The sequence below is a fragment of the Oncorhynchus mykiss genome, chromosome 16 (genome assembly GCF_057628025.1).
Source record: "Oncorhynchus mykiss isolate SJ-2025 chromosome 16, ASM5762802v1, whole genome shotgun sequence".
Taxonomy (NCBI): Eukaryota; Metazoa; Chordata; class Actinopteri; order Salmoniformes; family Salmonidae; genus Oncorhynchus; species Oncorhynchus mykiss.
Window position 1 is genome coordinate 15,857,501 of NC_143037.1, and position 27,639 is coordinate 15,885,139.

The 27,639-nt window shown below is 41.8% G+C and overlaps 1 protein-coding gene across 3 annotated transcripts in view; it reads right to left on the bottom strand.

Moving 5' to 3' along the window:
* slc39a11 (solute carrier family 39, member 11) overlaps positions 1-27,639 on the bottom strand; it is a 144,030-nt gene that overhangs the window by 54,642 nt on the left and 61,749 nt on the right. For 2 of the 3 annotated variants that reach the window (XM_021564906.3, XM_036946293.2), the window contains exon 5: positions 5,086-5,215. In XM_021564906.3, the coding sequence (XP_021420581.3) occupies positions 5,086-5,215 (130 nt within the window). The remainder of the gene's footprint in view (positions 1-5,085; positions 5,216-27,639) is intronic. The other variant, XM_021564907.3, reaches the window with a different exon arrangement.

Sequence of the window (27,639 nt, forward strand, 5' to 3'; positions counted from 1 at the left end):
CCTGTAAAACCTAATCTACGCAAAGAAAGAAAGAGAGAGAATGTGAAGAGGTATTACAGAGTGGGAAAAAAAGAGTGACAAAAAAGAGAAAGAGAAAGAGAGAGAGCGAGAGAAAGAGAGAGAGAGCGAGAGAGAAAGAGAGCGAGAGAGAGAGAGAAAGATAGAGAAAGAGAGAGAGAGCGAGAGAGAGAACAACTAACAGTCTTGCATGGATACAGAAGGTGCATTATTGGCTACAATCCTGTGCCCGCCTTTGCCTCTTTGTAATGGGTAGGACATGTGAGAAGCAAATCATATTGAGACTGTTTGCTAATTCAACAGGAACATAAATCAATTGTATAACAAACATCATTCTGGCTGCTTCATAGATCTGTGTTTGTTTTATAAGTCTCCCTATCTGCTCCTGGGTGCTGTGACCAGAAAGATCTCCTCCATTCAGACTGTCCCTTAATGCCACTGAGCATTCTGGGTAGGTTGTCTCCTCAACGACATGCAGAGAGGGAGGAGTCGTCCCACTCCAACCTTTCTCCTCTACTCTCGTTTCAGTTAATCTCACCTGCCAAGTCACCCGCAAACATTCAGACATAGACCACAACTCACGCACAGTGAGCTAAAATACCAACCCGACGACCTGAAAAGTCTTCAAAAATCTACTTGATACATAATGGAGTGGGATAGTAGGTAGAAATCAGAGACAGTACTGCTCTTCTTCTTAAGACGATACAGTTACATAAGATGATAATTAAAAACCAAGATTTGGCATTAGTGTGTTGTGTTTACCCCCCCCAGTCCCTACTCGGTCAACACTTTGAGGTGACTATCTTATCTCTTGCCCTAAATGGTGTGACCAAAATAAGTCTGGAGAGCCTGTCCTGTTAACAACTTTTAAAGAGAAGAAGAAGGGTAACTGTGCTTGATGTACTGGAATGGGACTTAAACCTTAAAAAGGGACAGCTCACTTCTTTGTAGTTTCTAAATAACCAGCAAACACACTTTTAAAATGGTTTGGAGGAAACAACGACAGCCTGCCAAGTTTGAAAAGAAGTTAAAACCACAAAAAAAGTGAACCATCCCTTTAAGATGTAGCCTTCTCTTTTAACCCCATTACAGAAAAGAAGCAAACACGCGGATCGTCACAGCGAGTAGCTTTGATTCTCACCAAATACAGAGTGAATTATTCAGTAAGTCTCATGCATAAAGTATGAGGGATATACAGTGGGGTCCGAAATTACTTACACCCTTGATAAAGAATGTAAAATACATTCAAATACTGAGCAATATTGTAGGCAAAAAAAAATAAAAATATGGAGACCAGCAGAGCTAGACTGGCTTCAAACCATTGGGATTGTAGCTACATGATGCTATAGGGTTCACTGGCTTTCCCAATCTGCCTTGGATATTGATATATGGTTGACAAGACAGTCAGTTACAAGCATGTTAGGCAGCCCTTAGCTTGTCACAATTTGTTTAAATAATTAAATCAAAACATTATGCATGTGATTGGTTAGTGTCAACAATGGCAATACGTACCGTCCACATTCATATACCACACAGTTTTCGATAAAAAAATAAATAAGTTGCTGTTGGTTGGACTTTGGGTTTTCTGTGATGGCTAGGAAAGGAATCACGGTTAAACAGGTAGGTACCATTAAACACTAAGAGAAGGAACCCAGGAAGATAATCAACAGAGAAAACCCCAATCACAATTCACGATCTGAGACGGACCAATCAAGAGACAGAATAGGGGAGAAGGGGCAGAAGTAGCATGGGGAGGAGGAAGCACAGAAGATAACAAGATACCTGGACTCATCAGTTCTGTCTCAAAACTACTCTCAAGTTACATTCACAATGCGTATACAGTGTTTGCAGTGTGTGTGTGCGAGTGTGTGTGTTTCACTTCATATTGCTGAGCAACCTATCACACCCCCCCCCCCCCGTAGGAGGATAGGTTATTTGGTTTTCAACCACACATGGAGGGATTTTCCAGACACACACAGATCATTTTTTTCTTAATAAGCTTAAAATGTATTAAACTTGTCATAAACATTTTCTATCGGCCATTGATATAGTTAGTTTTACTCATTATTAGTCCACTCGCTACCTCACGTTTTTAGGATATTCAAACACCTTTGAGATGGAACTTCGTTAGATTCAATCATGGTTTGATCGGGAGAAAGCCATAATTGTAACAAAAACAAGATGAAAGCGTAGCCTAACCCAAATTCATATTCATAGCCTATCGGTTGGAGAAAGGGAGAACGGAATATATACGTTTTTTTTTAAACAGCAAGACACTAGATAGTTAAGGAGCGTTATATATATGTAATTAGGTTTAGGCTATAAGGCCCATGTATCCAAGACAGACAGACAGGAGTGAGAGAGGAGAGCTTTTGTGCTGCTTTGGTGAAATTCTCCACTCTGTCTAGCCTAAATCTCTCTGTTGCATTCTGTATATAACATATTTATAGAATCATGCTGGCTGACACCACACACAGAGCATACAGTCATACACTACTGAGTAATCCGGGCTAAGGCGATTCACTAACACCAGAGTAGAGCAAGCTGCCCCACAGTGAAATCATCACAGCAGGTTGTGGAGTGTAGAATACAAAAGGATGTGGACACCTGCTCGTTAAACATCTCATTCCAAAATTATGAACAATTTATTTTTATTATTATTCATTATTAAACAATTATGAACAAATTTAGAATTACTGATGCTAGCATTGGATGTGCTCGTAGAAGCAGAACAACTTGTGTCGTCGACAGGTGCAGGTGTCGTTCTGCTGGTAGTAGCAGTACTACCAATAGAGCTGGTATGTGTCTCTGGACGCGGGCCTTACTTTTTTCGAGCAGGTACGCGCAATGCCGTACCCCCGGAGGCATTGCGCGTACCTCCGTTTGGGAATACCTGCACTCGATTATGGGAACATTGCTTTGGGGCCTTGCATCCATTCAGCCAAAAAAGCATTCGTGAGGTTGGGCACTGATGTTGAGGGATTAGGCCTGGCTCGCAGTCAGCGTTCCAATTCATCCCAAAAGTGTTAGATGGGGTTGAGGTCAGGGTTCTGTGCAGGCCAGTCAAGTTCTTGTACACCGACCTTAAACTATTTCTGTATGGACCTTGTTTTGTGCACTGGGGCATTGTCATGCTGAAACACAAAGTTGGAAGCACAGAATCGTCTAGAAAGTCATTGTATGTTGTAGCATTAACATGTCGTTTCACTGGAACTAAGGAGCCTAAGGAGCTGAACCATGAAAAACAGCCCCAGACCATTAGTCCTGATCCACCAAACTTTACCGCTGTCACTATGCATTTGGGCAGGTGGCGTTCTCCTGGCATCCGCCAAACCCAAATTCGTCCGGCAGAATGCCAGATGGTGAAGCGTGATTTGTCACTACTGCTCCCGAGTCCAATGGCGGCGAGCTTTACACCACTCCAGTCGACGGTTGGCATTGCGCATGGTGATCTCAGGCTTGTATGCGGCTGCTCGGCCACACACAAGGACATACAATTTTTACGCGCTGCTCACTTCAGCACTCGGCGGTCCCTTTCTGTGAGCTTGTGTGGCCTACCACTTCGCGGGGAGTTGTTGTTGCTCCTAGACGCTTCCACTTCACAATAACAGCACTTAGTTGACCAGCGCAACTCTAGCAGAGCAGAAATTTGACATTCTAACTTGTTGGAAAGGTGGCATCCTATGACGGTGCCACATTGAAAGTCACTGAGCTCTTCAGTAAGGCCATTCTACTGCAAATGTGTGTCTTTGAAGATTGCATGGCTGTACACTCGATTGTATACACCTGTCAGCAACGGATGTGGCTGAAAAAGCTAAATCCACTAATTTGAAGGGGTGTCTACATACTTTTGTATATAAACACAATGGACCTTAGGATGTCTACATCCACATTGAGTAAAGAGGGAACTGCTTCAATATGTGCTCCAAATCTATGTTATCATCTACATACTGTAGGGATGCTTTGAGCAATTACACCTGACGGTAATGAATGTGAATTTACCACAGGAGTTGGACTGAGAGAGGATCAAGAAAACAGTTCATGTCACCGCTGCTGACGAGACCTTTTGAAACGATGGTCGTGTTCCTGATTTAATCCATCTGCGGTCGGTCAACATGCTCATTATGGTCAACATCCAGCTGACATAACTGTGACGCACTGCACATCCCCTCTAAATACAGTGCATGTCCCATATCCTTCCCCTTTCTTAACGTGTCTGTCATCCCAACTTAAAAACATGGCCTCCCAGAGTGACTTCAACCAGGCTCTGGCCGAACAACTGCAAGACACGCAAGACACGCATCATCATCATCAGTGGACGCATGGCTGGAGTGGATCCCTGTGACAGTACATGAGGGAGGAGGGGGTCACAGTAAATGATTCACCCACTGTATATTCCTATAGTCTAAATTAAATCTTTCCACTTGTTTGGCTCAGTGAATTAACCAAACTGAACACCATGCGCAGGGATCAAGTTAATAATCACTGCAGGCTTCACTATTATGCAAGCCATTAACGTCCCCGAACGCTGAATAAAACCAAAGCTGTCAATGATTGGCACACCAACCATATCCTATTTTCTGTTAGTATATTGTCACAGTATTGATAAACCCGTTCTCAATATCCATCTAAACCAATTCACGATGCCTATTAACATAGAGAATGTTAGAGAAAATTGGCTATTAAATCTAAGAGTTATTTTGCCCTATGCTCTGTGACTCTAATTGTGAGTAATGTTTGTGTCCTAGGGGGGCGTACGCGTTTATGTTTCGAAATAAATAAATAAATAAAACCAGCAGAAAAACATCAAACAAAGAACACCGATGAGATGATTCAAGCGCCACAGGAAGCCAGTACAGATATTGATTGGTAAGATGAGAAAAGAGAGAAAGAAGAGAGTGAGAGAGAGAGAGCGAGAGAGCGAGAGGAATATCCAAGAGCAAGCCATCAGAGAAATGAGACTCATGGTTTTAAATGGTTTTTCAGTTGAGTCCCTGACATAGGTTGTTTGAGAGGTAGATGGGGGAGGTTGCTGATAATGATGTGGGTATATGAAGGGAGGCTTGCCTGAGAGCGGTCCTGCTCTACCTATCCTGATGGTCATCTCATCTGAGGCTGGGAACAAGAGGTCCTCCTCCTTGGCCAGTTTGGAGTCTGGGGACAGGGCCAGGGCTGTGTGGGGGTCCACTCCTACACCCTAAAAAACACGGAGTTAAACATTCCAATGTATTTATCTAGGTTATAGAGAATGAGAATATAGACCTGACCAAGAGGAGACAGTAATACTGCAGTCGACACACACAGTCAGTGAGAAATAGTTTGGCATGCATGAAGGTTTATAAAAACCTTCTTATGATCATTTTATTAGAGGGTTATTAATTCATGTGGCTGTTGGACATTTGCGCCAACCCAAACGAAAAACCGCTACATAACCCAATACGATCAATTCAGTCCGGAACAAAAACAAACATTCAATTTTTTTTTTTTTAATAACTGATCATTTCGTATGTACTTATTCAGACTTATTTAAAGCCCATTCACACCTGCATTTTGAAGACGCTTTAAAGGCAGGTAGAGAAAAACAGACAGGTTTTAGACTATAGGTGCCTCTATAGGTTCCCCTTCAAATAGGCTTCGTCCCCTATCTCAGACTTAGAAAGAGTTGGCTCATAGTCATAAGTATAAATGTTAGCGCAATGGCGAAGTCTATAGGTATCTACTAGCATGCTTGCAGATAGTGCAATGACTTGAAGTGTATGGGTAACGCTAGTTAGCATTGGCTCGGGAAACTACCTCTAGCTTCCTTCATACCGGACACAGAGACATACAACTGGTATCCACAAATTCACCTGATTCTGGGGACTCATTGCTAAAATCCCCTAGTATCCCTTTAAAGGAGGTTGTAACGTTCCCATTAAAAAGTAATATTATATTAAGATGAGCTGTTAAACTCGACGGCAATGTACCTATCAATAATCATCAAAACATCCATACAACTGTGGGATCCTACTACACTGGAACAAATCAATCTGTGGTTGTAGTTTTTTGCCTGTAAAACCCTACTGGTATTCGGCGCTTAGCCTGTACGGTTTTACAATTCCATTCATTTTTGAATGATGTTTGGGGCTGCTCTTGTTTTTGGAGAATGATCATTTCTGCCAGGGTAGATGAGGTGGCAAAAATAAAAGGGAAGCATTGGGCTAGAGGAGCAGAAATTAATCAGCTTGGTAGTCTTGGCTTGAATGTGAAATGTTGCGAGACTGCAAAACCCCCTCGAAAACAAAATCAGGTCCATTTGGGGATTGAGCGAGACCACTTATTGCAGAGCAGCCTTAAAAAAAAATGGCCAAAGCGGAGGGATGAGGGATTTGACATCAAGTTATACATAACTATGCTTAAATATAATTATTGTGTGTGTGTGTCGGTGCGTTAATGCACACATGCATGAGTGTGTGTGTGTGTGTGTGCCTTTGGAGGATTGGAGATGTGCCTCCCCAGAGGGCGCAATTAACCCCAGTGGTCCCCTTCAGCAGCAGACCTGACAATCTCATCAACAGGAAGGGCTTACAGTAACCGTTAAACACCGCAAACAAGGACCTGGCTCTGATTGGAGTGCTCAAATGCACTCTTGAGTGTCTGCAGCTGCAGCACGGGAGCAGTCAGATTACACCAGTACTACACCCTGGCTTGTGTCTCAAATGCCACCCTATTCCCTGTACAGCGCACCACGTTTGACCCCTATGGGCCCTGGTAGTGGACCATATAGGGAATAGGGTCCCATTTGGGACGCATCCCTAGTCCTTCTCCAATGACATCAATGACATTACCTCTGGCTGGCTGGCTGGCTCTTAGCCTGGTTAAACAATACAAACATTGACTGAAACAATGGTGATTGCAGCATTCTTTCTGTTTACTGGTCTAATAACACACTGAGGGACTGTGAGGAGTGTTTCTGTTACTGTGATGTCTCCCCAGATAGTCGTTTCATATTGAGGTCAGGTAGAGTGTGATGAGTAGTGGGGGGATGGACTAAGTACCTCTCTCACAGGAGAACTAAACCCGTCCAGGTTCAACACGAACCCTGTGTGTGTGTCAGTATGTGTGTGTGCGCGTTTAGGTTGTGCATGCTTTTTTGCTGTGTTTCAGTAGGAAAAATGGAAGTGTCCAGTCTGTATCCAGTAATTACATTTGTGCCTTGGACACCTTCAGCAGGCGTCGCAGTAGTGAGTGGACAACCGTATGCATTACAGTGTGTTCGCACTGTCCTCTGTTATCATACACCGGCAATCCATTTTCACCCGTTACATTTCTGTTTACTTTCACAACTCTGGCTTCCCCAAAATGATAAGAAATGAAGAGATAAACAACGTGCTCGACTCCACCTTATATAAACGTAAATCCTGGTACACAACCTACAGAACAGAAATAGGACAGCACTCCGGTAAATAAACTTCAATTGACATTTATTTTGCCGCACAAACGTTTCAGGTATGAGCCTTTCTTCAGCAAGCCAATGGCAATCAATGTCACAACAACAAGACCTCACACGTGTGTGTGTGTGTGTAGTAAAAATAATTGGAGGTGACACAACGGATCAATCCCAACGACAGAGAGGGCTGATTTGGGAATTTACAGTCTGGGAGACCGCACACAATGCATCATGTTTGATACAGCTCATCTGTGGTCCATCACATCCAATGTCCAATATCCACTGTAACATTTACACAGGGAGCGGAGAAACTCTCTGGGGAGGAGATGTTGTTATGGCAGAGAGATGAAAAATGGAGAGAGAGAGAGAGAGAGAGAGAGAGAGAGAGAGAGAGAGAAAGAAAGAAATGGAGAGGGAGAGAAAGAGAGACGAGAGAAGATAGAGAATTCTTGGTGATGGATTGCTTGTCCTTGAATCCTCAACTTAAGCTCTAATCCCTATGAAGTGGACCAAAGTGAATTCTTCTTTATGTCAACAACTGTTGTCAGAGGTTGCTTCTTTATATTCCATTCTCACTAGCCAGCCAGCAACATTCCTCAGAGTGTGCCTGACAAAATTACGCTAGAGAGTATGTATTATGATAAACATTTGCTTGATAAACGAGACGCTAGTGAGTACACTCCTTATAAACATCCCGCTAGTGAGAACACAACTTAGTCAAATTTAGCAGCTGTGTTGCTGTCAACTGGGAGTGAAAATAAAGATGTGTCCCTTGGGCCAGATGGTGTTTTAATTATCCATAAAGGCACCATCTATCCATTCGTTAAGGCATCCTCCCTCATCCAGCAGATATTGAATTGCTCTGGAGTGAGATGTATTCATCACAGCCCCTGACCCTGCTGTTGGGAAGCGCAGTGTGCGTGCGTGCCTTTGTGCATGCGTTTAGATCGGTATGCAATTCTAACCTGGATTCAACCAATCCATCATTGGAGTATTGAAGGAAGCTACACGGATTTGCTACCTGTCCCTGATCTGTCAACATATATCCATGGTTAGCTCTTAGCGTTCCAAATGTCACACAGTCTCAAATACAGAATGTCACACAGTCTCAAATACAAAATGTCACACAGTCTCAAATACAAAATGTCACACAGTCTCAAATACAAATGTCACAGTCTCAAATACAAAATGTCACACAGTCTCAAATACAAAATGTCACACAGTCTCAAATACAAAATGTCAGTCTGATCATCAGTACATATCTCTCATCTTTCTCCTTGTCAATTATCTGACCTATCAGACTCTTATACCTTACTATTCTCACTCTTTCTGACTATACCTTACTATTATCACTCTTTCTGACTATACCTTACTATTCTCACTCTGACTATACCTTACTATTATCACTCTTTCTGACTATACCTTACTATTCTCACTCTTTCTGACTATACCTTACTATTCTCACTCTTTCTGACTATACCTTACTATTATCACTCTTTCTGACTATACTTTACTATTATCACTCTTTCTGACTATACCTTACTATTCTCACTCTGACTATACCTTACTATTCTCACTCTTTCTGACTATACCTTACTATTATCACTCTTTCTGACTATACCTTACTATTATCACTCTTTCTGACTATACCTTACTATTATCACTCTGACTATACCTTACTATTATCACTCTGACTATACCTTACTATTCTCACTCTGACTATACCTTACTATTCTCACTCTTTCTGACTTATCAGACGCTTATACTTTACTATTCTCACTCTGACTTATCAGACCCTTATACTTTACTATTCTCACTCTTTCTGACTATACCTTACTATTATCACTCTTTCTGACTATACCTTGCTATTCTCACTCTGACTATACCTTACTATTATCACTCTGACTATACCTTACTATTATCACTTTTTCTGACTATACCTTAATATTATCACTTTTTCTGACTATACCTTACTATTATCACTCTGACTATACCTTACTATTATCACTCTTTCTGACTATACCTTACTATTATCACTCTGACTATACCTTACTATTATCACTCTGACTATACCTTACTATTATCACTCTTTCTGACTATACCTTACTATTATCACTCTTTCTGACTATACCTTACTATTATCACTCTGACTATACCTTACTATTATCACTCTGACTATACCTTACTATTCTCACTCTGACTATACCTTACTATTATCACTCTTTCTGACTATACCTTACTATTATCACTCTGACTATACCTTACTATTATCACTCTGACTATACCTTACTATTATCACTCTGACTATACCTTACTATTATCACTCTGACTATACCTTACTATTATCACTCTTTCTGACTATACCTTACTATTCTCACTCTGACTATACCTTACTATTCTCACTCTGACTATACCTTACTATTCTCACTCTGACTATACCTTACTATTATCACTCTGACTATACCTTACTATTATCACTCTGACTATACCTTACTATTATCACTCTGACTATACCTTACTATTATCACTCTTTCTGACTATACCTTACTATTATCACTCTGACTATACCTTACTATTATCACTCTGACTATACCTTACTATTATCACTCTTTCTGACTATACCTTACTATTATCACTCTTTCTGACTATACCTTAATATTATCACTTTTTCTGACTATACCTTACTATTATCACTCTGACTATACCTTACTATTATCACTCTGACTATACCTTACTATTCTCACTCTTTCTGACTATACCTTACTATTCTCACTCTGACTATACCTTACTATTATCACTCTTTCTGACTATACCTTACTATTATCACTCTTTCTGACTATACCTTACTATTATCACTCTGACTATACCTTACTATTATCACTCTGACTATACCTTACTATTATCACTCTGACTATACCTTACTATTATCACTCTTTCTGACTATACCTTACTATTATCACTCTTTCTGACTATACCTTACTATTATCACTCTGACTATACCTTACTATTATCACTCTTTCTGACTATACCTTACTATTATCACTCTGACTATACCTTACTATTATCACTCTTTCTGACTATACCTTACTATTCTCACTCTGACTATACCTTACTATTATCACTCTGACTATACCTTACTATTATCACTCTTTCTGACTATACCTTACTATTCTCACTCTTTCTGACTATACCTTACTATTCTCACTCTTTCTGACTATACCTTACGATTATCACTCTTTCTGACTATACTTTACTATTATCACTCTTTCTGACTATACCTTACTATTATCACTCTTTCTGACTATACCTTACTATTATCACTCTTTCTGACTATACCTTACTATTATCACTCTGACTATACCTTACTATTATCACTCTGACTATACCTTACTATTATCACTTTGACTATACCTTACTATTCTCACTCTTTCTGACTATACCTTACTATTATCACTCTTTCTGACTATACCTTACTATTATCACTCTTTCTGACTATACCTTACTATTATCACTCTGACTATACCTTACTATTATCACTCTGACTATACCTTACTATTATCACTCTTTCTGACTATACCTTACTATTATCACTCTTTCTGACTATACCTTACTATTATCACTCTTTGACTATACCTTACTATTCTCACTCTGACTATACCTTACTATTCTCACTCTTTCTGACTTATCAGACCCTTATACTTTACTATTATCACTCTTTCTGACTATACCTTACTATTCTCACTCTGACTATACCTTACTATTATCACTCTGACTATACCTTACTATTATCACTCTGACTATACCTTACTATTATCACTCTGACTATACCTTACTATTCTCACTCTGACTATACCTTACTATTCTCACTCTGACTATACCTTACTATTCTCACTCTGACTATACCTTACTATTATCACTCTTTCTGACTATACCTTACTATTATCACTCTTTCTGACTATACCTTACTATTATCACTCTGACTATACCTTACTATTATCACTCTGACTATACCTTACTATTATCACTCTTTCTAACTATACCTTACTATTATCACTCTTTCTAACTATACCTTACTATTATCACTCTTTCTGACTATACCTTACTATTATCACTCTGACTATACCTTACTATTATCACTCTTTCTGACTATACCTTACTATTCTCACTCTGACTATACCTTACTATTATCACTCTTTCTGACTATACCTTACTATTCTCACTCTTTCTGACTATACCTTACTATTCTCACTCTTTCTGACTATACCTTACTATTCTCACTCTGACTATACCTTACTATTCTCACTCTGACTATACCTTACTATTCTCACTCTCTGACTTATCAGACCCTTATACTTTACTATTATCACTCTTTCTGACTATACCTTACTATTATCACTCTTTCTGACTATACCTTACTATTCTCACTCTGACTATACCTTACTATTATCACTCTGACTATACCTTACTATTATCACTCTGACTATACCTTACTATTATCACTCTGACTATACCTTACTATTATCACTCTGACTATACCTTACTATTATCACTCTGACTATACCTTACTATTATCACTCTTTCTGACTATACCTTACTATTATCACTCTGACTATACCTTACTATTATCACTCTTTCTGACTATACCTTACTATTATCACTCTGACTATACCTTACTATTATCACTCTGACTATACCTTACTATTATCACTCTGACTATACCTTACTATTATCACTCTTTCTGACTATACCTTACTATTATCACTCTGACTATACCTTACTATTCTCACTCTGACTATACCTTACTATTCTCACTCTCTGACTTATCAGACCCTTATACTTTACTATTATCACTCTTTCTGACTATACCTTACTATTATCACTCTTTCTGACTATACCTTACTATTCTCACTCTGACTATACCTTACTATTATCACTCTGACTATACCTTACTATTATCACTCTGACTATACCTTACTATTATCACTCTGACTATACCTTACTATTATCACTCTGACTATACCTTACTATTATCACTCTGACTATACCTTACTATTATCACTCTTTCTGACTATACCTTACTATTATCACTCTGACTATACCTTACTATTATCACTCTTTCTGACTATACCTTACTATTATCACTCTGACTATACCTTACTATTATCACTCTGACTATACCTTACTATTATCACTCTGACTATACCTTACTATTATCACTCTGACTATACCTTACTATTATCACTCTTTCTGACTATACCTTACTATTATCACTCTGACTATACCTTACTATTCTCACTCTGACTATACCTTACTATTCTCACTCTGACTATACCTTACTATTATCACTTTCTGACTATACCTTACTATTATCACTCTGACTATACCTTACTATTATCACTCTGACTATACCTTACTATTATCACTCTTTCTGACTATACCTTACTATTATCACTCTTTCTGACTATACCTTACTATTATCACTCTGACTATACCTTACTATTATCACTCTGACTATACCTTACTATTATCACTCTGACTATACCTTACTATTATCACTCTTTCTGACTATACCTTACTATTATCACTCTTTCTGACTATACCTTACTATTATCACTCTTTCTGACTATACCTTACTATTATCACTCTGACTATACCTTACTATTCTCACTCTGACTATACCTTACTATTCTCACTCTTTCTGACTTATCAGACCCTTATACCTAACTATTCTCACTATTTCTTGGTAGTCGATACGTAGGCCTTCATGTTCTCTCTTTTATTCCCGAGCTCTTCCTGTATACACACTTATCCCTGGCATCATTTGAAGTGGAGCACAGAACAACATGGCATCAGAACCAGTACCTCTCTGGAGTGCCCAGCCGAGAAACACAAAGGTTCCTGACTCTTTGATATTGAGCACTGAGCACACAGCTCTCTGATGTGACCAGGGATATTGGGGGGGGGGGGGGGTTGGAGGAGGTGAGTGTAACCTACTGGTATTGAATCTTTGATGTCAGCATTCCGCTTTGAGACGTCTAGGATCAACATCTGTGGGAAAATGCATCCTACTCTGGGCACACAGTGGAGTCAACTCTAAGTATATTATTGAAAAGGTTCATTAAGGTTAATTATAATAATTAACCTATAATTATAATTTTTTTTTACATAAGTATTCAGACCTTTTTCTATAAGACTCAAAATTGAGCTCAGGTGCATCCTGTTTCCATTTATTATCCTTGATGTTTCTACAACTTGGAGTCCACCTGTGGTAAATTCAATTGATTGGACATGATTTGGTAAGGCACACTTGTCTATATAAAAGGACCCACAGTTGACAGTGCATGTCAGAGCAAAAACCAAGCCATGAGGTCTAAGGAATTGTCCAGAGAGCTCCAAGACAGGATTGTATCGAGGCACAGATCTGGGGAAGGGTACCAAAACATTTCTGCAGCATTGAGGGTCCCCAAGAACACAGTGGCCTCCATCATTCTTAAATGGAAGAAGGTTGGAACCACCAAAACTCTTCGTAGAGCTGGACGCCCGGCCAAACTGAGCAATCAAGGGAGTAGGGCCTTGGTCGGGGGGAGCGCTCAAAACCTCAGACTAGGGCGAAGGTTCACCTTCCAACAGGACAACAACCCTAAGCACACAGCCAAGACAATGCAGGGGTGGCTTCGGGACAATTCACTGAATGTCCATGAGTGGCCCTGCCAATGCCCGGACTTGAACCCGATCAAACATCTCTGGAGAGAGCTGAAAATAGCTGTGCAGTGACACTCCCCATCCAACCTGACAGAGCTTGGGAGGATCTGCAGAGAAGAATGGGAGAAACTCCCCAAATACAGGTGTGCCAAGCTTGTAGCGCCATACCCAAGAAGACTCGAGGCTGTAATCACTGCCAAAGATACTTCAACAAAGTACTGAATAAAGCGTCTGAATACCTATGTAAATGTAATATTTCCAGTTTAACGTTTTTTTTTAATAAATGTTCAAACATTTCTAAAAACCTGTCATTATGGGGTATTGTGTGTAGATTGATATGGGGGAGAAAAAATGTTAGAATACGTCTGCAACGTAACAAAATGTGGAGAAAGTCAAGGTGTCCGAATACTTTGACGGTACTGTACATTAGTAATGGCGATACAGACATGGACTGGACATCAACTACTCTGGGACCGACTGGGAGAAGCAGAAAGTCAGACTGACAGTGCCTACAAAATATATGGGATTTGCGAGGAAGAAGGGATGTGTGAACTGTGAAAACGCAGGTCAAATACCAAGAAACACCAGACTAGCATCAGTTAGGAGAGCTCTAATTGGCAGTGTGGTGTGTTAGCCCACACATCAGAGATTGAGCCACTGCTTATAGCATTGCTCTGTTGTAAAAAGATGATTCCCAGAGGCCTGATAGGTCAAACCCCACACCCAAAGGGTCAGGAAGAGGTCATGCAGCACACCACACAGGGCAATTACTACTGGAGGGTAGCGTTTATAGACAGCTCACACAAAGCCATGGGACGGTAAGTGTATTATACAAATGCATTCAAGCAATGGAGTAATGTGTGTTTCTCAGCTTTCATCCATGTGACTCATTATCATGCAAATTGCTGGCCGAACGCGCTCTCTCTTTAGCAAATTATGGGTCGTTTGGGCGATGGGGAGGTGGGGGGGGGGTTCAACAGATGACATTTAAAAACAATTCTGCCTGACAACCAAGAGATGAGTGTAACGAGGCAAGGCCATGCCCTCTCCATTACCTCCCAGTAATCATATTAGCATGCAAATACTGTATATGCACAGGACAGTAGTATGGGCCTCACCAGCCTAGGACCCACTGGGAGACATTTACCAACAGGCTCAAAAATATATATATTATTTTCCAACTGTAGCTCATATCTTTCAGCTTTAGGAATGAGAATGAACAGCTGCACCAGTGGGATAAGGATCAAAACTAAAACTCCTGGGGGGAAAAAGTGACAGTTCCGGGTTGAGGATAATATGAAAAAAGGCAGCTAGACCGGAGCTCATTAACTTATGATTATTTTCTATAGATGGAGACTAGTGTCCACAACACTGATACATAAATGTGTGAGCAGCAGGTAGCCTAGCGGTTAAGAGTGTTGGGCCAGTAACTGAAAGGTCGCTGGTTTGAATCCCCGAGTCGACTACGTGGAAAAAAATCTGTAGATGTGCCCTTGAGCACGGCACTAATTGGTCTGTAAGTCGCTCTGGATAAGAGTGTCTGCTAAATGACTAAAATTTATATACAGTGCCTTGCGAAAGTATTCAGCCCCCTTGAACTTTGCGACCTTTTGCCACATTTCAGGCTTCAAACAAAGATATAAAACTGTATTTTTTTGTGAAGAATCAACAACAAGTGGGACACAATCATGAAGTGGAATGACATTTAATGGATATTTCAAACTTTAACAAATCAAAAACTGAAAAATTGGGCGTGCAAAATTATTCAGCCCCTTTACTTTCAGTGCAGCAAACTCTCTCCAGAAGTTCAGTGAGGATCTCTGAATGATCCAATGTTGACCTAAATGACTAATGATGATAAATACAATCCACCTGTGTGTAATCAAGTCTCCGTATAAATGCACCTGCACTGTGATAGTCTCAGAGGTCCGTTAAAAGCGCAGAGAGCATCATGAAGAACAAGGAACACACCAGGCAGGTCCGAAATACTGTTGTGAAGAAGTTTAAAGCCGGATTTGGATACAAAAAGATTTCCCAAGCTTTAAACATCCCAAGGAGCACTGTGCAAGCGATAATATTGAAATGGAAGGAGTATCAGATCACTGCAAATCTACCAAGACCTGGCCGTCCCTCTAAACTTTCAGCTCATACAAGGAGAAGACTGATCAGAGATGCAGCCAAGAGGCCCATGATCACTCTGGATGAACTGCAGAGATCTACAGCTGAGGTGGGAGACTCTGTCCATAGGACAACAATCAGTCGTATATTGCACAAATCTGGCCTTTATGGAAGAGTGGCAAGAAGAAAGCCATTTCTTAAAGATATCCATAAAAAGTGTTGTTTAAAGTTTGCCAAAAGCCACCTGGGAGACACACCAAACATGTGGAAGAAGGTGCTCTGGTCAGATGAAACCAAAATTGAACTTTTTGGCAACAATGCAAAACGTTATGTTTGGCGTAAAAGCAACACAGCTGAACACACCATCCCCACTGTCAAACATGGTGGTGGCAGCATCATGGTTTGGGCCTGCTTTTCTTCAGCAGGGACAGGGAAGATGGTTAAAATTGATGGGAAGATGGATGGAGCCAAATACAGGACCATTCTGGAAGAAAACCTGATGGAGTCTGCAAAAGACCTGAGACTGGGACGGAGATTTGTCTTCCAACAAGACAATGATCCAAAACATAAAGCAAAATCTACGATGGAATGGTTCAAAAATAAACATATCCAGGTGTTAGAATGGCCAAGTCAAAGTCCAGACCTGAATCCAATCGAGAATCTGTGGAAAGAACTGAAAACTGCTGTTCACAAATGCTCTCCATCCAACCTCACTGAGCTCGAGCTGTTTTGCAAGGAGGAATGGGAAAAAATGTCAGTCTCTCGATGTGCAAAACTGATAGAGACATACCCCAAGCGACTTACAGCTGTAATCGCAGCAAAAGGTGGCGCTACAAAGTATTAACTTAAGGGGGCTGAATAATTTTGCACGCCCAATTTTTCAGTTTTTGATTTGTTAAAAAAGTTTGAAATATCGTTCCACTTCATGATGGTGTCCCACTTGTTGTTGATTCTTCACAAAAAAATACAGTTTTATATCTTTAATGTTTGAAGCCTGAAATGTGGCAAAAGGTCGCAAAGTTCAAGGGGGCCGAATACTTTCGCAAGGCACTGTATATATATATATACACATTTTTTTAAACAGTGTCTTTAATTGTCGTGCAGAATACTGGACGGTTGCCGGCTATTGACAGTATGGAAGCTGTTTTTCAGTCTCTCAGTCCCGACTTTAACAAAACTATAGTGTCTCTGTCTGCTAGATTATGACAGGGTGAACTGTAGTGATAAATCATTCCAGTTACATATATTGGGATATCATTTTTTATGATACATCGTTTTGTTTTGACAATATCGCAATATAATTTGAGCTAGTTGGCTGTACCTGCACCAAAACTCCAATATTATTCATTTTAAGCTTGTTCTCCAGCTTCTTTCTAAATAGGGAGTCAATTCTGGGACACTGTGAAGTCCATGGAGAACAAGAGCACCTCCTCCCAGCTGCCCACTGCACTGAGACTAGGTAACATGGTCACCACCGATAAATCCATGATTATCGAAAACTTCAACAAGCATTTCTCAACGGCTGGCCATGCCTTCCGCCTGGCTACTCCAACCTCGGACAACAGCTCCCCCCCCCCCCCGCAGCTACTCGCCCAAGCCTCTCCAGGTTCTCCTTTACCCAAATCCAGATAGCAGATGTCCTGAAAGAGCTGCAAAACCTGGACCCGTACAAATCAGCTGGGCTGGACAATCTGGACCCTCTATTCCTGAAACTATCCGCCGCCATTGTCGCAACCCCTATTACCAGCCTGTTCAACCTCTCTTTCATATCGTCTGAGATCCCCAAGGATTGGAAAGCTGCCGCAGTCATCCCCCTCTTCAAAGGGGGCGACACCCTGGACCCAAACTGTTACAGACCTATATCCATCCTGCCCTGCCTATCTAAGGTCTTCGAAAGCCAAGTCAACAAACAGGTCACTGACCATCTTGAATCCCACCGTACCTTCTCCGCTGTGCAATCTGGTTTCCGAGCCGGTCACGGGTGTACCTCAGCCACGCTCAAGGTACTAAACGATATCATAACCGCCATCGATAAAAGACAGTACTGTGCAGCCGTCTTCATAGACCTTGCCAAGGCTTTCGACTCTGTCAATCACCGTATTCTTATCGGCAGACTCAGTAGCCTCGGTTTCTCGGATGACTGCCTTGCCTGGTTCACCAATTACTTTGCAGACAGAGTTCAGTGTGTCAAATCGGAGGGCATGCTGTCCGGTCCTCTGGCAGTCTCTATGGGGGTGCCACAGGGTTCAATTCTCGGGCCGACTCTTTTCTCTGTATATATCAATGATGTTTCTCATGCTGCGGGCGATTCCCTGATCCACCTCTACGCAGACGACACCATTCTATATACTTCCGGCCCGTCCTTGGACACTGTGCTATCTAACCTCCAAACGAGCTTCAATGCCATACAGCACTCCTTCCGTGGCCTCCAACTGCTCTTAAACGCTAGTAAAACCAAATGCATGCTTTTCAACCGTTCGCTGCCTGCACCCGCACGCCTGACCAGCATCACCACCCTGGATGGTTCCGACCTTGAATATGTGGACATCTATAAGTACCTAGGTGTCTGGCTAGACTCTAAACTCTCCTTCCAGACCCATATCAAACATCTCCAATCGAAAATCAAATCAAGAGTCGGCTTTCTATTCCGCAACAAAGCCTCCTTCACTCACGCCGCCAAACTTACCCTAGTAAAACTGACTATCCTACCGATCCTCGACTTCGGCGACGTCATCTACAAAATTGCTTCCAACACTCTACTCAGCAAACTGGATGCAGTTTATCACAGTGCCATCCGTTTTGTCACTAAAGCACCTTATACCACCCACCACTGCGACTTGTATGCTCTAGTCGGCTGGCCCTCGCTACATATTCGTCGCCAGACCCACTGGCTCCAGGTCATCTACAAGTCCATGCTAGGTAAAGCTCCGCCTTATCTCAGTTCACTGGTTACGATGGCAACACCCATCCGTAGCACGCGCTCCAGCAGGTGTATCTCACTGATCATCCCTAAAGCCAACACCTCATTTGGCCGCCTTTCGTTCCAGTTCTCTGCTGCCTGTGACTGGAACGAATTGCAAAAATCGCTGAAGTTGGAGACTTTTATCTCCCTCACCAACTTCAAACATCTGCTATCTGAGCAGCTAACCGCTGCAGCTGTACATAGTCTATTGGTAAATAGCCCACCCATTTTCACCTACCTCATCCCCATACTGTTTTTATTTATTTATTTTTATTTTTCTGCTCTTTTGCACACCAATATCTCTACCTGTACATAACCATCTGATCATTTATCACTCCAGTGTTAATCTGCATACGTGTAATCATTTGCCTACCTTCTCATGCCTTTTGCACACAATGTATATATAGACTCCCCTTTTTTCTACTGTGTTATTGACTTGTTAATTGTTTACTCCATGTGTAACTCTGTGTTGTCTGTTCACACTGCTATGCCTTATCTTGGCCAGGTCGCAGTTGCAAATGAGAACTTGTTCTCAACTAGCCTACCTGGTTAAATAAAGGTGAAATAAAAAAATAAAAATAAAAAATAAAAAATTGGTTTTCAGCACTTTTACTTCCATGACGATCAAAACTCGAATCGCAATAAAATCACAGATTCGAATCGCAAAACATATAACTGTGAGAATCACAATACATATTGTATCAGCGCCTAAGTATCATGATAACGTCGTATTGTACGGTCCCTGACAACTCCCAGCCCTAGAGGACAGGCTGTGGTTCGAGTGGCTGAGGTCCTTGATGATTTTCTTGGCGTTCCTACGACACCAGGTGCTGTAGATATCCTGGAGGGCAGGCAGTGTGCCCGCAATGATGCGTTGGGCTGACCGCACCACCCTCTGGAGGGCCATGCGAATGCGGGCGGTGCAGTTGATGTACGCAGCCTGACAGAATGCTCTCAATGGTGCATCTGTACAAGTTCATGAGTGTCTTAGAGGCCATGCAGAATTGACTCAGCCTACTGAGGTTGAAGAGGTGCTGTTGCGCTTCTTCACCACGGTGTCGGTACAGTGCACACCAAGGGACTTTTCAACTGCTTCACTGCAGCCCGTCGATGTAGATGGGAGCCTGCTCTCCCTGCTGTCTCTTGGAGTCCACCATCAGCTCCTTTGTTTTGTTAACGTTGAGGGAGAGGTTATTTCCCTGGAACCACTCCGCCAAGGCACTAACATCATCCCTGTAGGCGATCTCGTCGTTGTTGTTGATCAGGCCTACCTACCACTGTTGTGTCATCAGAAAACTTGAGAGTTGGAGTGGTGCATAGCCACGCAGTCATGGCTGAACAGGGAGGACATGGATGAGGGTGCTGAGCACACAACCCTGGGGGGGCCCACCGTGTTGAAGATCGGCATGGCAGAGGTGTTGTTGTCTACCCTCACCACCTGTGGCGACCTGTCAGGAAGTCCAGAATCCAGTTGCAGAAGGAGGGGTTCAGTCCCATGGCCCTAAGCAAAGTGATGAGCTTGGGAGGCACTATGGTGCTGAAAGCTAAGCTGTCGACGATGAACAGCATTCTCACATAGGTATTCCTCTTGTCCATGTGGGATAGGGCTGTGTGCAGTGCAGTGGTTATTGCATCACTTGTGGATCTGTGGGGGTGGTATGCAAATTATAGTGGGTTGAGGGTATCAGGTAAGGTGGAGGTGATATGGTCCTTGATTAGTCTCTCAAAGTGCTTCATGATGACAGAACTGACTGGGTGATAGTCCAGTGAGTTCAGTTACCTTCGCTTGCTTGGGTACCGGAACAAATGGTGGACAGCTTGAAAAAAGTGGGGACGACAGACTCGATAGAGACAATGTCCATAAACACCCCAGCCAGCTGGTCTGTTCTCTGAGGACGGGGTTTTGGATGCCGTCCATGCTGGCAGCCGTGCGAGGGTTAACACGCTTGAAAGTCTTACGTCGGCCGCGGAGATTGAGAGCAGAGCCCCCGCCGTGTGTTCTCGTACTCTGCCGGCGGCTTTGTGTTACTCTCCTCAAAGCAAAGGTATTCAGCTTATCTGGAAGCGAGGGGGGGGGGGGGGGGGGGGGGGGGGGGGTGTCAGCAATGTGGCTGGTTTTCCCCTTTACAATCTAAAGTCCCTGCCTCATCCTATGACCTATACAGAGAGGGGTTGTGTGCAGTGAGCTAATCTAAAAATCAGACAGGCTTTAGCAACACAGGAAGATGGAGAGAGTGATAAAGAAAGAGAGAAAGAGAAACAGAATGAGGGAGAGAGAGGAGGGGAGAGGTGCACCTGGACCAGTGCAGCTCGATAGCCATGGCGTCGAGCTTAATTTCAGCACTGGCGGGAGACTGGGTTGATATTTGCTCCTCCGCCCCAGGCATGTTCTATACAGAGATTATACATTTCTGTGATTAAGTATTCATATCCTGCAGGGGGGGACATCTATCAGGGACGGACAAGCGTGTTGAACCGGCAGTCAGAACGGGGAAGGAAGAGAGAGACGCAGCAGAGAAACTTTAGCTTCAGAGGTTCTACCAATAAACATTGCATTGGACTAGTGAAGCCTGAGCTCCAGTTGGCTTTGGCATGTCAACTGTTACCGCTGCGCACCACCCAGGAGCAATGTGCACTCATTGCATGTGTTCATCACACGTGGCTGGAACTGAGTCTAGAACACATTTCAGTTCATATAAATAGAACAAAGACTAAGGCCTATAGACATTATATGAACACTATATTTGTCTGAATTTAATTGTCATTCCAAAAGAACACCTGTCGCCTTCTTTACAGCTACAGCCCAGAGCTCTAAGGACAGCCATTCCAATGGATGATATCACACTGGCCACGATCTCTGTAGGCACTAACAAATCCACCTGTTGAGAAATCCAGCCAACAACGATTGCTTCCTGCCCTCTAAATACATGAGCGAAATGTGCCCAGATGATTGTTGCTATTCACACTCCACCATGCCACCCGGTCTTTCTCTCAGAGAAATTAATGGCATGTCTGATAACTATAATGAGTGAGGAAATGGATGTGGGTTTGCACATTAAGGGATGAACAAACACACACACAGACGGCACATAGACACAGATACACCAACACATGTGCAAGAATGTACTTCATTCCTAGTCCTGCAGCTGCTTTCTGTACCACACAAACGCATGAGCAAGCCATATTAGAAAAATGTGTTCCATGGCCTTTAACTATACCCATTATGTTGATTTATCTGTTGCAGTGTTGCACGATACCATTTGTAATTAATTAGCTTCTTATAGGTAAAGCGGCATGAGGTGTGAAACTAGTTTCTACTTATAATACTAGATGCATCAAACCACCACACACACTTGGATACAAACGCACACACACACACACACACAGACACCTAACATAACGTAAAAATAAAGATATATGATAGGCCAGGCAAGACACATACAGTGGGGCAAAAAAGTATTTAGTCAGCCACCAATTGTGCAAGTTCTCCCACTTAAAAAGATGAGAGGCCTGTCATTTTCATCATAGGTACACTTCAACTATGACAGACAAAATGAGGGGAAAAAATCCAGAAAATCACATTGTAGGATTTTTTATGAATTTATTTGCAAATTATGGTGGAAAATAGGTATTTGGTCACCTACAAACAAGCAAGATTTCTGGCTCTCACAGACCTGTAACTTCTTCTTTAAGAGGCTCCTCTGTCCTCCACTCGTTACCTGTATTAATGGCACCTGTTTGAACTTGTTATCAGTATAAAAGACACCTGTCCACAACCTCAAACAGTCACACTCCAAACTCCACTATGGCCAAGACCAAAGAGCTGTCAAAGGACACCAGAAACAAAATTGTAGACCTGCACCAGGCTGGGAAGACTGAATCTGCAATAGGTAAGCAGCTTGGTTTGAAGAAATCAACTGTGGGAGCAATTATTAGGAAATGGAAGACATACAAGACCACTGATAATCTCCCTCGATCTGGGGCTCCACGCAAGGTCTCACCCCGTGGGGTCAAAATGATCACAAGAAACCTAGTGAGTGACCTGCAGAGAGCTGGGACCAAAGTAACAAAGCTTACCATCAGTAACACACTACGCTGCCAGGGACTCTGCAGTGCCAGATGTGTCCCCCTGCTCAAGCCAGTACATGTCCAGGCCTGTCTGAAGTTTGCTAGAGAGCATTTGGATGATACAGAAGAAGATTGGGAGAAGGTCATATGGTCAGATGAAACCAAAATATAACTTTTTGGTAAAAACTCACCTCGTCGTGTTTGGAGGACAAAGAATACTGAGTTGCATCCAAAGAACACCATACCTACAGTGAAGCATGGGGGTGGAAACATGCTTTGGGGCTGTTTTTCTGCAAAGGGACCAGGACGACTGATCCGTGTAAAGGAAAGAATGAATGGGGCCATGTATCGTGAGATTTTCAGTGAAAACCTCCTTCCATCAGCAAGGGCATTGAAGATGAAACGTGGCTGGGTCTTTCAGCATGACAATGATCCCAAACACACCGCCCGGGCAACGAAGGAGTGGCTTCGTAACAAGCATTTCAAGGTCCTGGAATGACCTAGCCAGTCTCCAGATCTCAACCCCATAGAAAATCTTTGGAGGGAGTTGAAAGTCCGTGTTGCCCAGCAACAGCCCCAAAACATCACTGCTCTAGAGGAGATCTGCATGGAGGAATTGACCAAAATACCAGCAACAGTGTGTGAAAACCTTGTGAAGACTTACAGAAAACGTTTGACCTCTGTCATTGCCAACAAAGGGTATATAACAAAGTATTGAGATACTTTTGTTATTGACCAAATACTTATTTTCCACCATAATTTGCAAATAAATTCATAAAAAATCCTACAATGTGATTTTCTTGATTTTTTTTCCTCATTTGCCTGTCATAGTTGAAGTGTACCTATGATGACAATTACAGGCCTCTAATCTTTTTAAGTGGGAGAACTTGCACAATTGGTGGCTGACTAAATACTTTTTTGCCCCACTGTAAGTAGTCAACTATCAGGAGAAAGTGGAAACAAAGCTTGCTCTCAGTAGAGGTGGCGGTGTCTCGACACCTGTCGATGCCCTGCCTTTTCAAATTGGCAGTTGATTGAGGAAGCCATCAGGTGCGGTTGGGATCCAGTGGGAAATCCTGTCAGGAAATCACAGTCTCCTACATCTTAATTAACGACATGGTAAACAGAAAGTGGAGGGGGGGGGGGACAACACACACACAAACAGCCTGATGCACCCACGCAAAGATTTATTCACATACACACAAACACACAGAGAGCCAAAATAACAAGCACACAGTGGTTGTGTAGACTGCCTATTACACTACACGCACAGCCTACGCAGCCAGGCATATGGAAGGATAAATGAGCCATGGTGCCTGTTGTCCGAGAGTAATGATGAGTTAAGACTTGACACAAGCCCACATTGACTGATCTACGTGATGACAGTAAAGACCAAGTCAAGTGTCTGAGCCAAGACCTCAGTTCACTCACCACCAGATTTCTAAAAAGCATTGCATGTTATGTTCCTTTATTCATGCGGCCGTTCCCGCACACACGCAGACGCACGTAGTCGCACACACACACACACCTCTAACTTCCCAGGGAGAAGGAAAGAAACATAGAATTCCATATATAATCCATATACATAGTAATTTAATAAGATCTCGCAAATGACAAAAGATGGCCTATGCTATGTATGTTAGCCTAACACAGTTGAAGTCGGAAGTTTACATTCACTTAGGTTGGAGTCATTAAAAATTGTTTTTCAACCACTCCACAAATGTATTGTTAACAAACTATAGTTTTGGCAAGTCGGTTAAGGACATCGGTTAAGGACTTGGTGTCGTCGGTTAAGGACTTGGTGCATTACACAAGTGATTTTTCCAACAACTGTTTTCAGATTATTTCACTTATAATTCACTGTATCACAATTCCAGTGGGTCAGAAGTTTACATACACCAAGTTGGCCATGCCAATAAACAGCTTGGAAAATTCCAGAAATGATGTCATGGCTTTAGAAGCTTCTGATAGGCAAATTGACATAATTTGAGTTAATTGGAGGTGTACCTGTGGATGTATTTCAAGGCCTACCTTCAAACTCAAAGCCTCTTTGCTTGACATCATGGGAAAATCAAAAGAAATCAGACAAAAATTGTAGACCTCCACAAGTCTGGTTCATCCTTGGGAGCAATTTCCAAATGCCTGAAGGTACCACGTTCATCTGTACAAACAATAGTACACAAGTATAAACACCATGGGACCATGCAGCCGTCATACCGCTCAGGAAGGAGATGCGTTCTGTCTCCTAGAGATGAACGTACCTTGGTGCGAAAAGTGCAAATAAATCCCAGAACAGCAAAAGTATCTATATCCACAATATAACCTATATCGATATAACCTGAAAGGTCACTAAGCAAGGAAGAACCCACTGCTCCTAAACCGCCATAAAAAAAAGCCAGACTACAGTTTGCAACTGCACATGGGGACAAAGATTGTATTTTTTGAGAAATGTCCTCTGGTCTGATGAAACAAAAATAGAACTGTTTGGCCATAATGACCATTGTTATGTTTGGAGGGAAAAGGGGGAGGCTTGCAAGCCAAAGAACACCATCCCAACCGTGAAGCACGGGGGTGGCAGCATCATGATGTGGTGGTGCTTTGCTGCAGGAGGGACTGGTGCTCTTCACAAAATAGTTGGCATCATGAGGTTGGAAAATTCTGTGGATTTATTTAAGCAACATCTCAAGACATCAGTCAGGAAGTTGAAGCTTGGTCGCAAATGGGTCTTCCAAATGGACAATGACCCCAAGAAGGCTTCCAAAGTTGAGGCAAAATGGCTTAAGGACAACAAAGTCAAGGTATTGGAGTGGCCATCACAAAGCCCTGATCTCAAACCTATAGCAAATTTATGGGCAGAACTGAAAAGGCATGTGCAAGCAAGTAGGCCTACAAACCTAACTCAGTTACACCAGCTCTGTCAGGAGGAATGGGCCAAAATTCACCCAACTTACTGTGGAAAGCCTGTGGAAGGCCACCCCAAACATTTGACCCAAGTTAAACAATTTAAAGGCAATGCTACCGAATATTAATTCAGTGTATGTAAACTTCTGACCTACTGGGAATGTGATGAAATAAATAAAAGCAGAAATAAATACTATTATTATTCTGACATTTCACATTCTTATAATAAAGTGGTGATCATAATTTTCATTAGGATTAAATGTCAAGAATTGTGAAAAACTGAGTTTAAATGTATTTGGCTAAGGTGTATGTAAACTTCTGACTTCAACTGTACATAGCATAGGCTAACCTAACTTACACAGCATAGACTAAAATACAGTACATCATGCATAGGCTAACATACAGTGGTGCAAAAAAGTATTTAGTCAGCCACCAATTGTGCAAGTTTTCCCACTTAAAAAGATGAGAGGCCTGTAATTTTCATCATAGGTACACTTCAACTATGACAGACAAAATGAGGGAAAAAAATCCTGAAAATCACATTGTAGGATTTTAAATGAATTTTTATTTGCAAATTATGGTGGAAAATAAGTATGATGACAATTGCCCAGCAACAGCCCCAAAACATCACTACTCTAGAGGAGATCTGCATGGAGGAATGGGCAAAAATACCAGCAACTGTGTGTGGAAACCTTGTGAAGACTTACAGAAAACGTTTGACCTCTGTCATTGCCAACAAAGGGTATATAACAAAGTATTGAGATAAACTTTTGTTATTGACCAAATACTTATTTTCCACCATCATTTGCAAATAAAAATTAATTTAAAATCCTACAATGTGATTTTCTGGATTTTTTTTCTAATTTTGTCTGTCATAGTTGAAGTGTACCTATGATGAAAATTACAGGCCTCATCTTTTTAAGTGGGAGAACTTGCACAATTGGTGGCTGACTAAATACTTTTTTTGCCCCACTGTACATAGCATAGGCTAACATACATCATGCGTAGGCTAACATACATCATGCGTAGGCTAACATACATCATGCGTAGGCTAACATACATCATGCGTAGGCTAACATTCATCATGCATAGGCTATTCGCAAAAATAAGTGATATTTTTGCATTCGGTCTGTGAATGTTGCCCATCATAATCCATTAGATCAGGTTTGTGTGTACACCGTCTTTGATGAGAGTAAAGACTTGGAAAAGAAAGACAAGAAGATCTATACGGAGGGTATAGAAATACCTCAAAACCACAGGCCCCTTGTTTCACAGTATGAGCTGGGAGCTGAAAAGGGCACGAGAACAACATGACAGTATGTGTGACATTGATCCATGTGGTCACAGGATGCACAATGAGCGGACCAGCGCATGATTCCCTAGGCCTATGTCAAAGGAATGTTTAACAGTATGGCATGGGTTATTTTCTAAAGTTATCAAA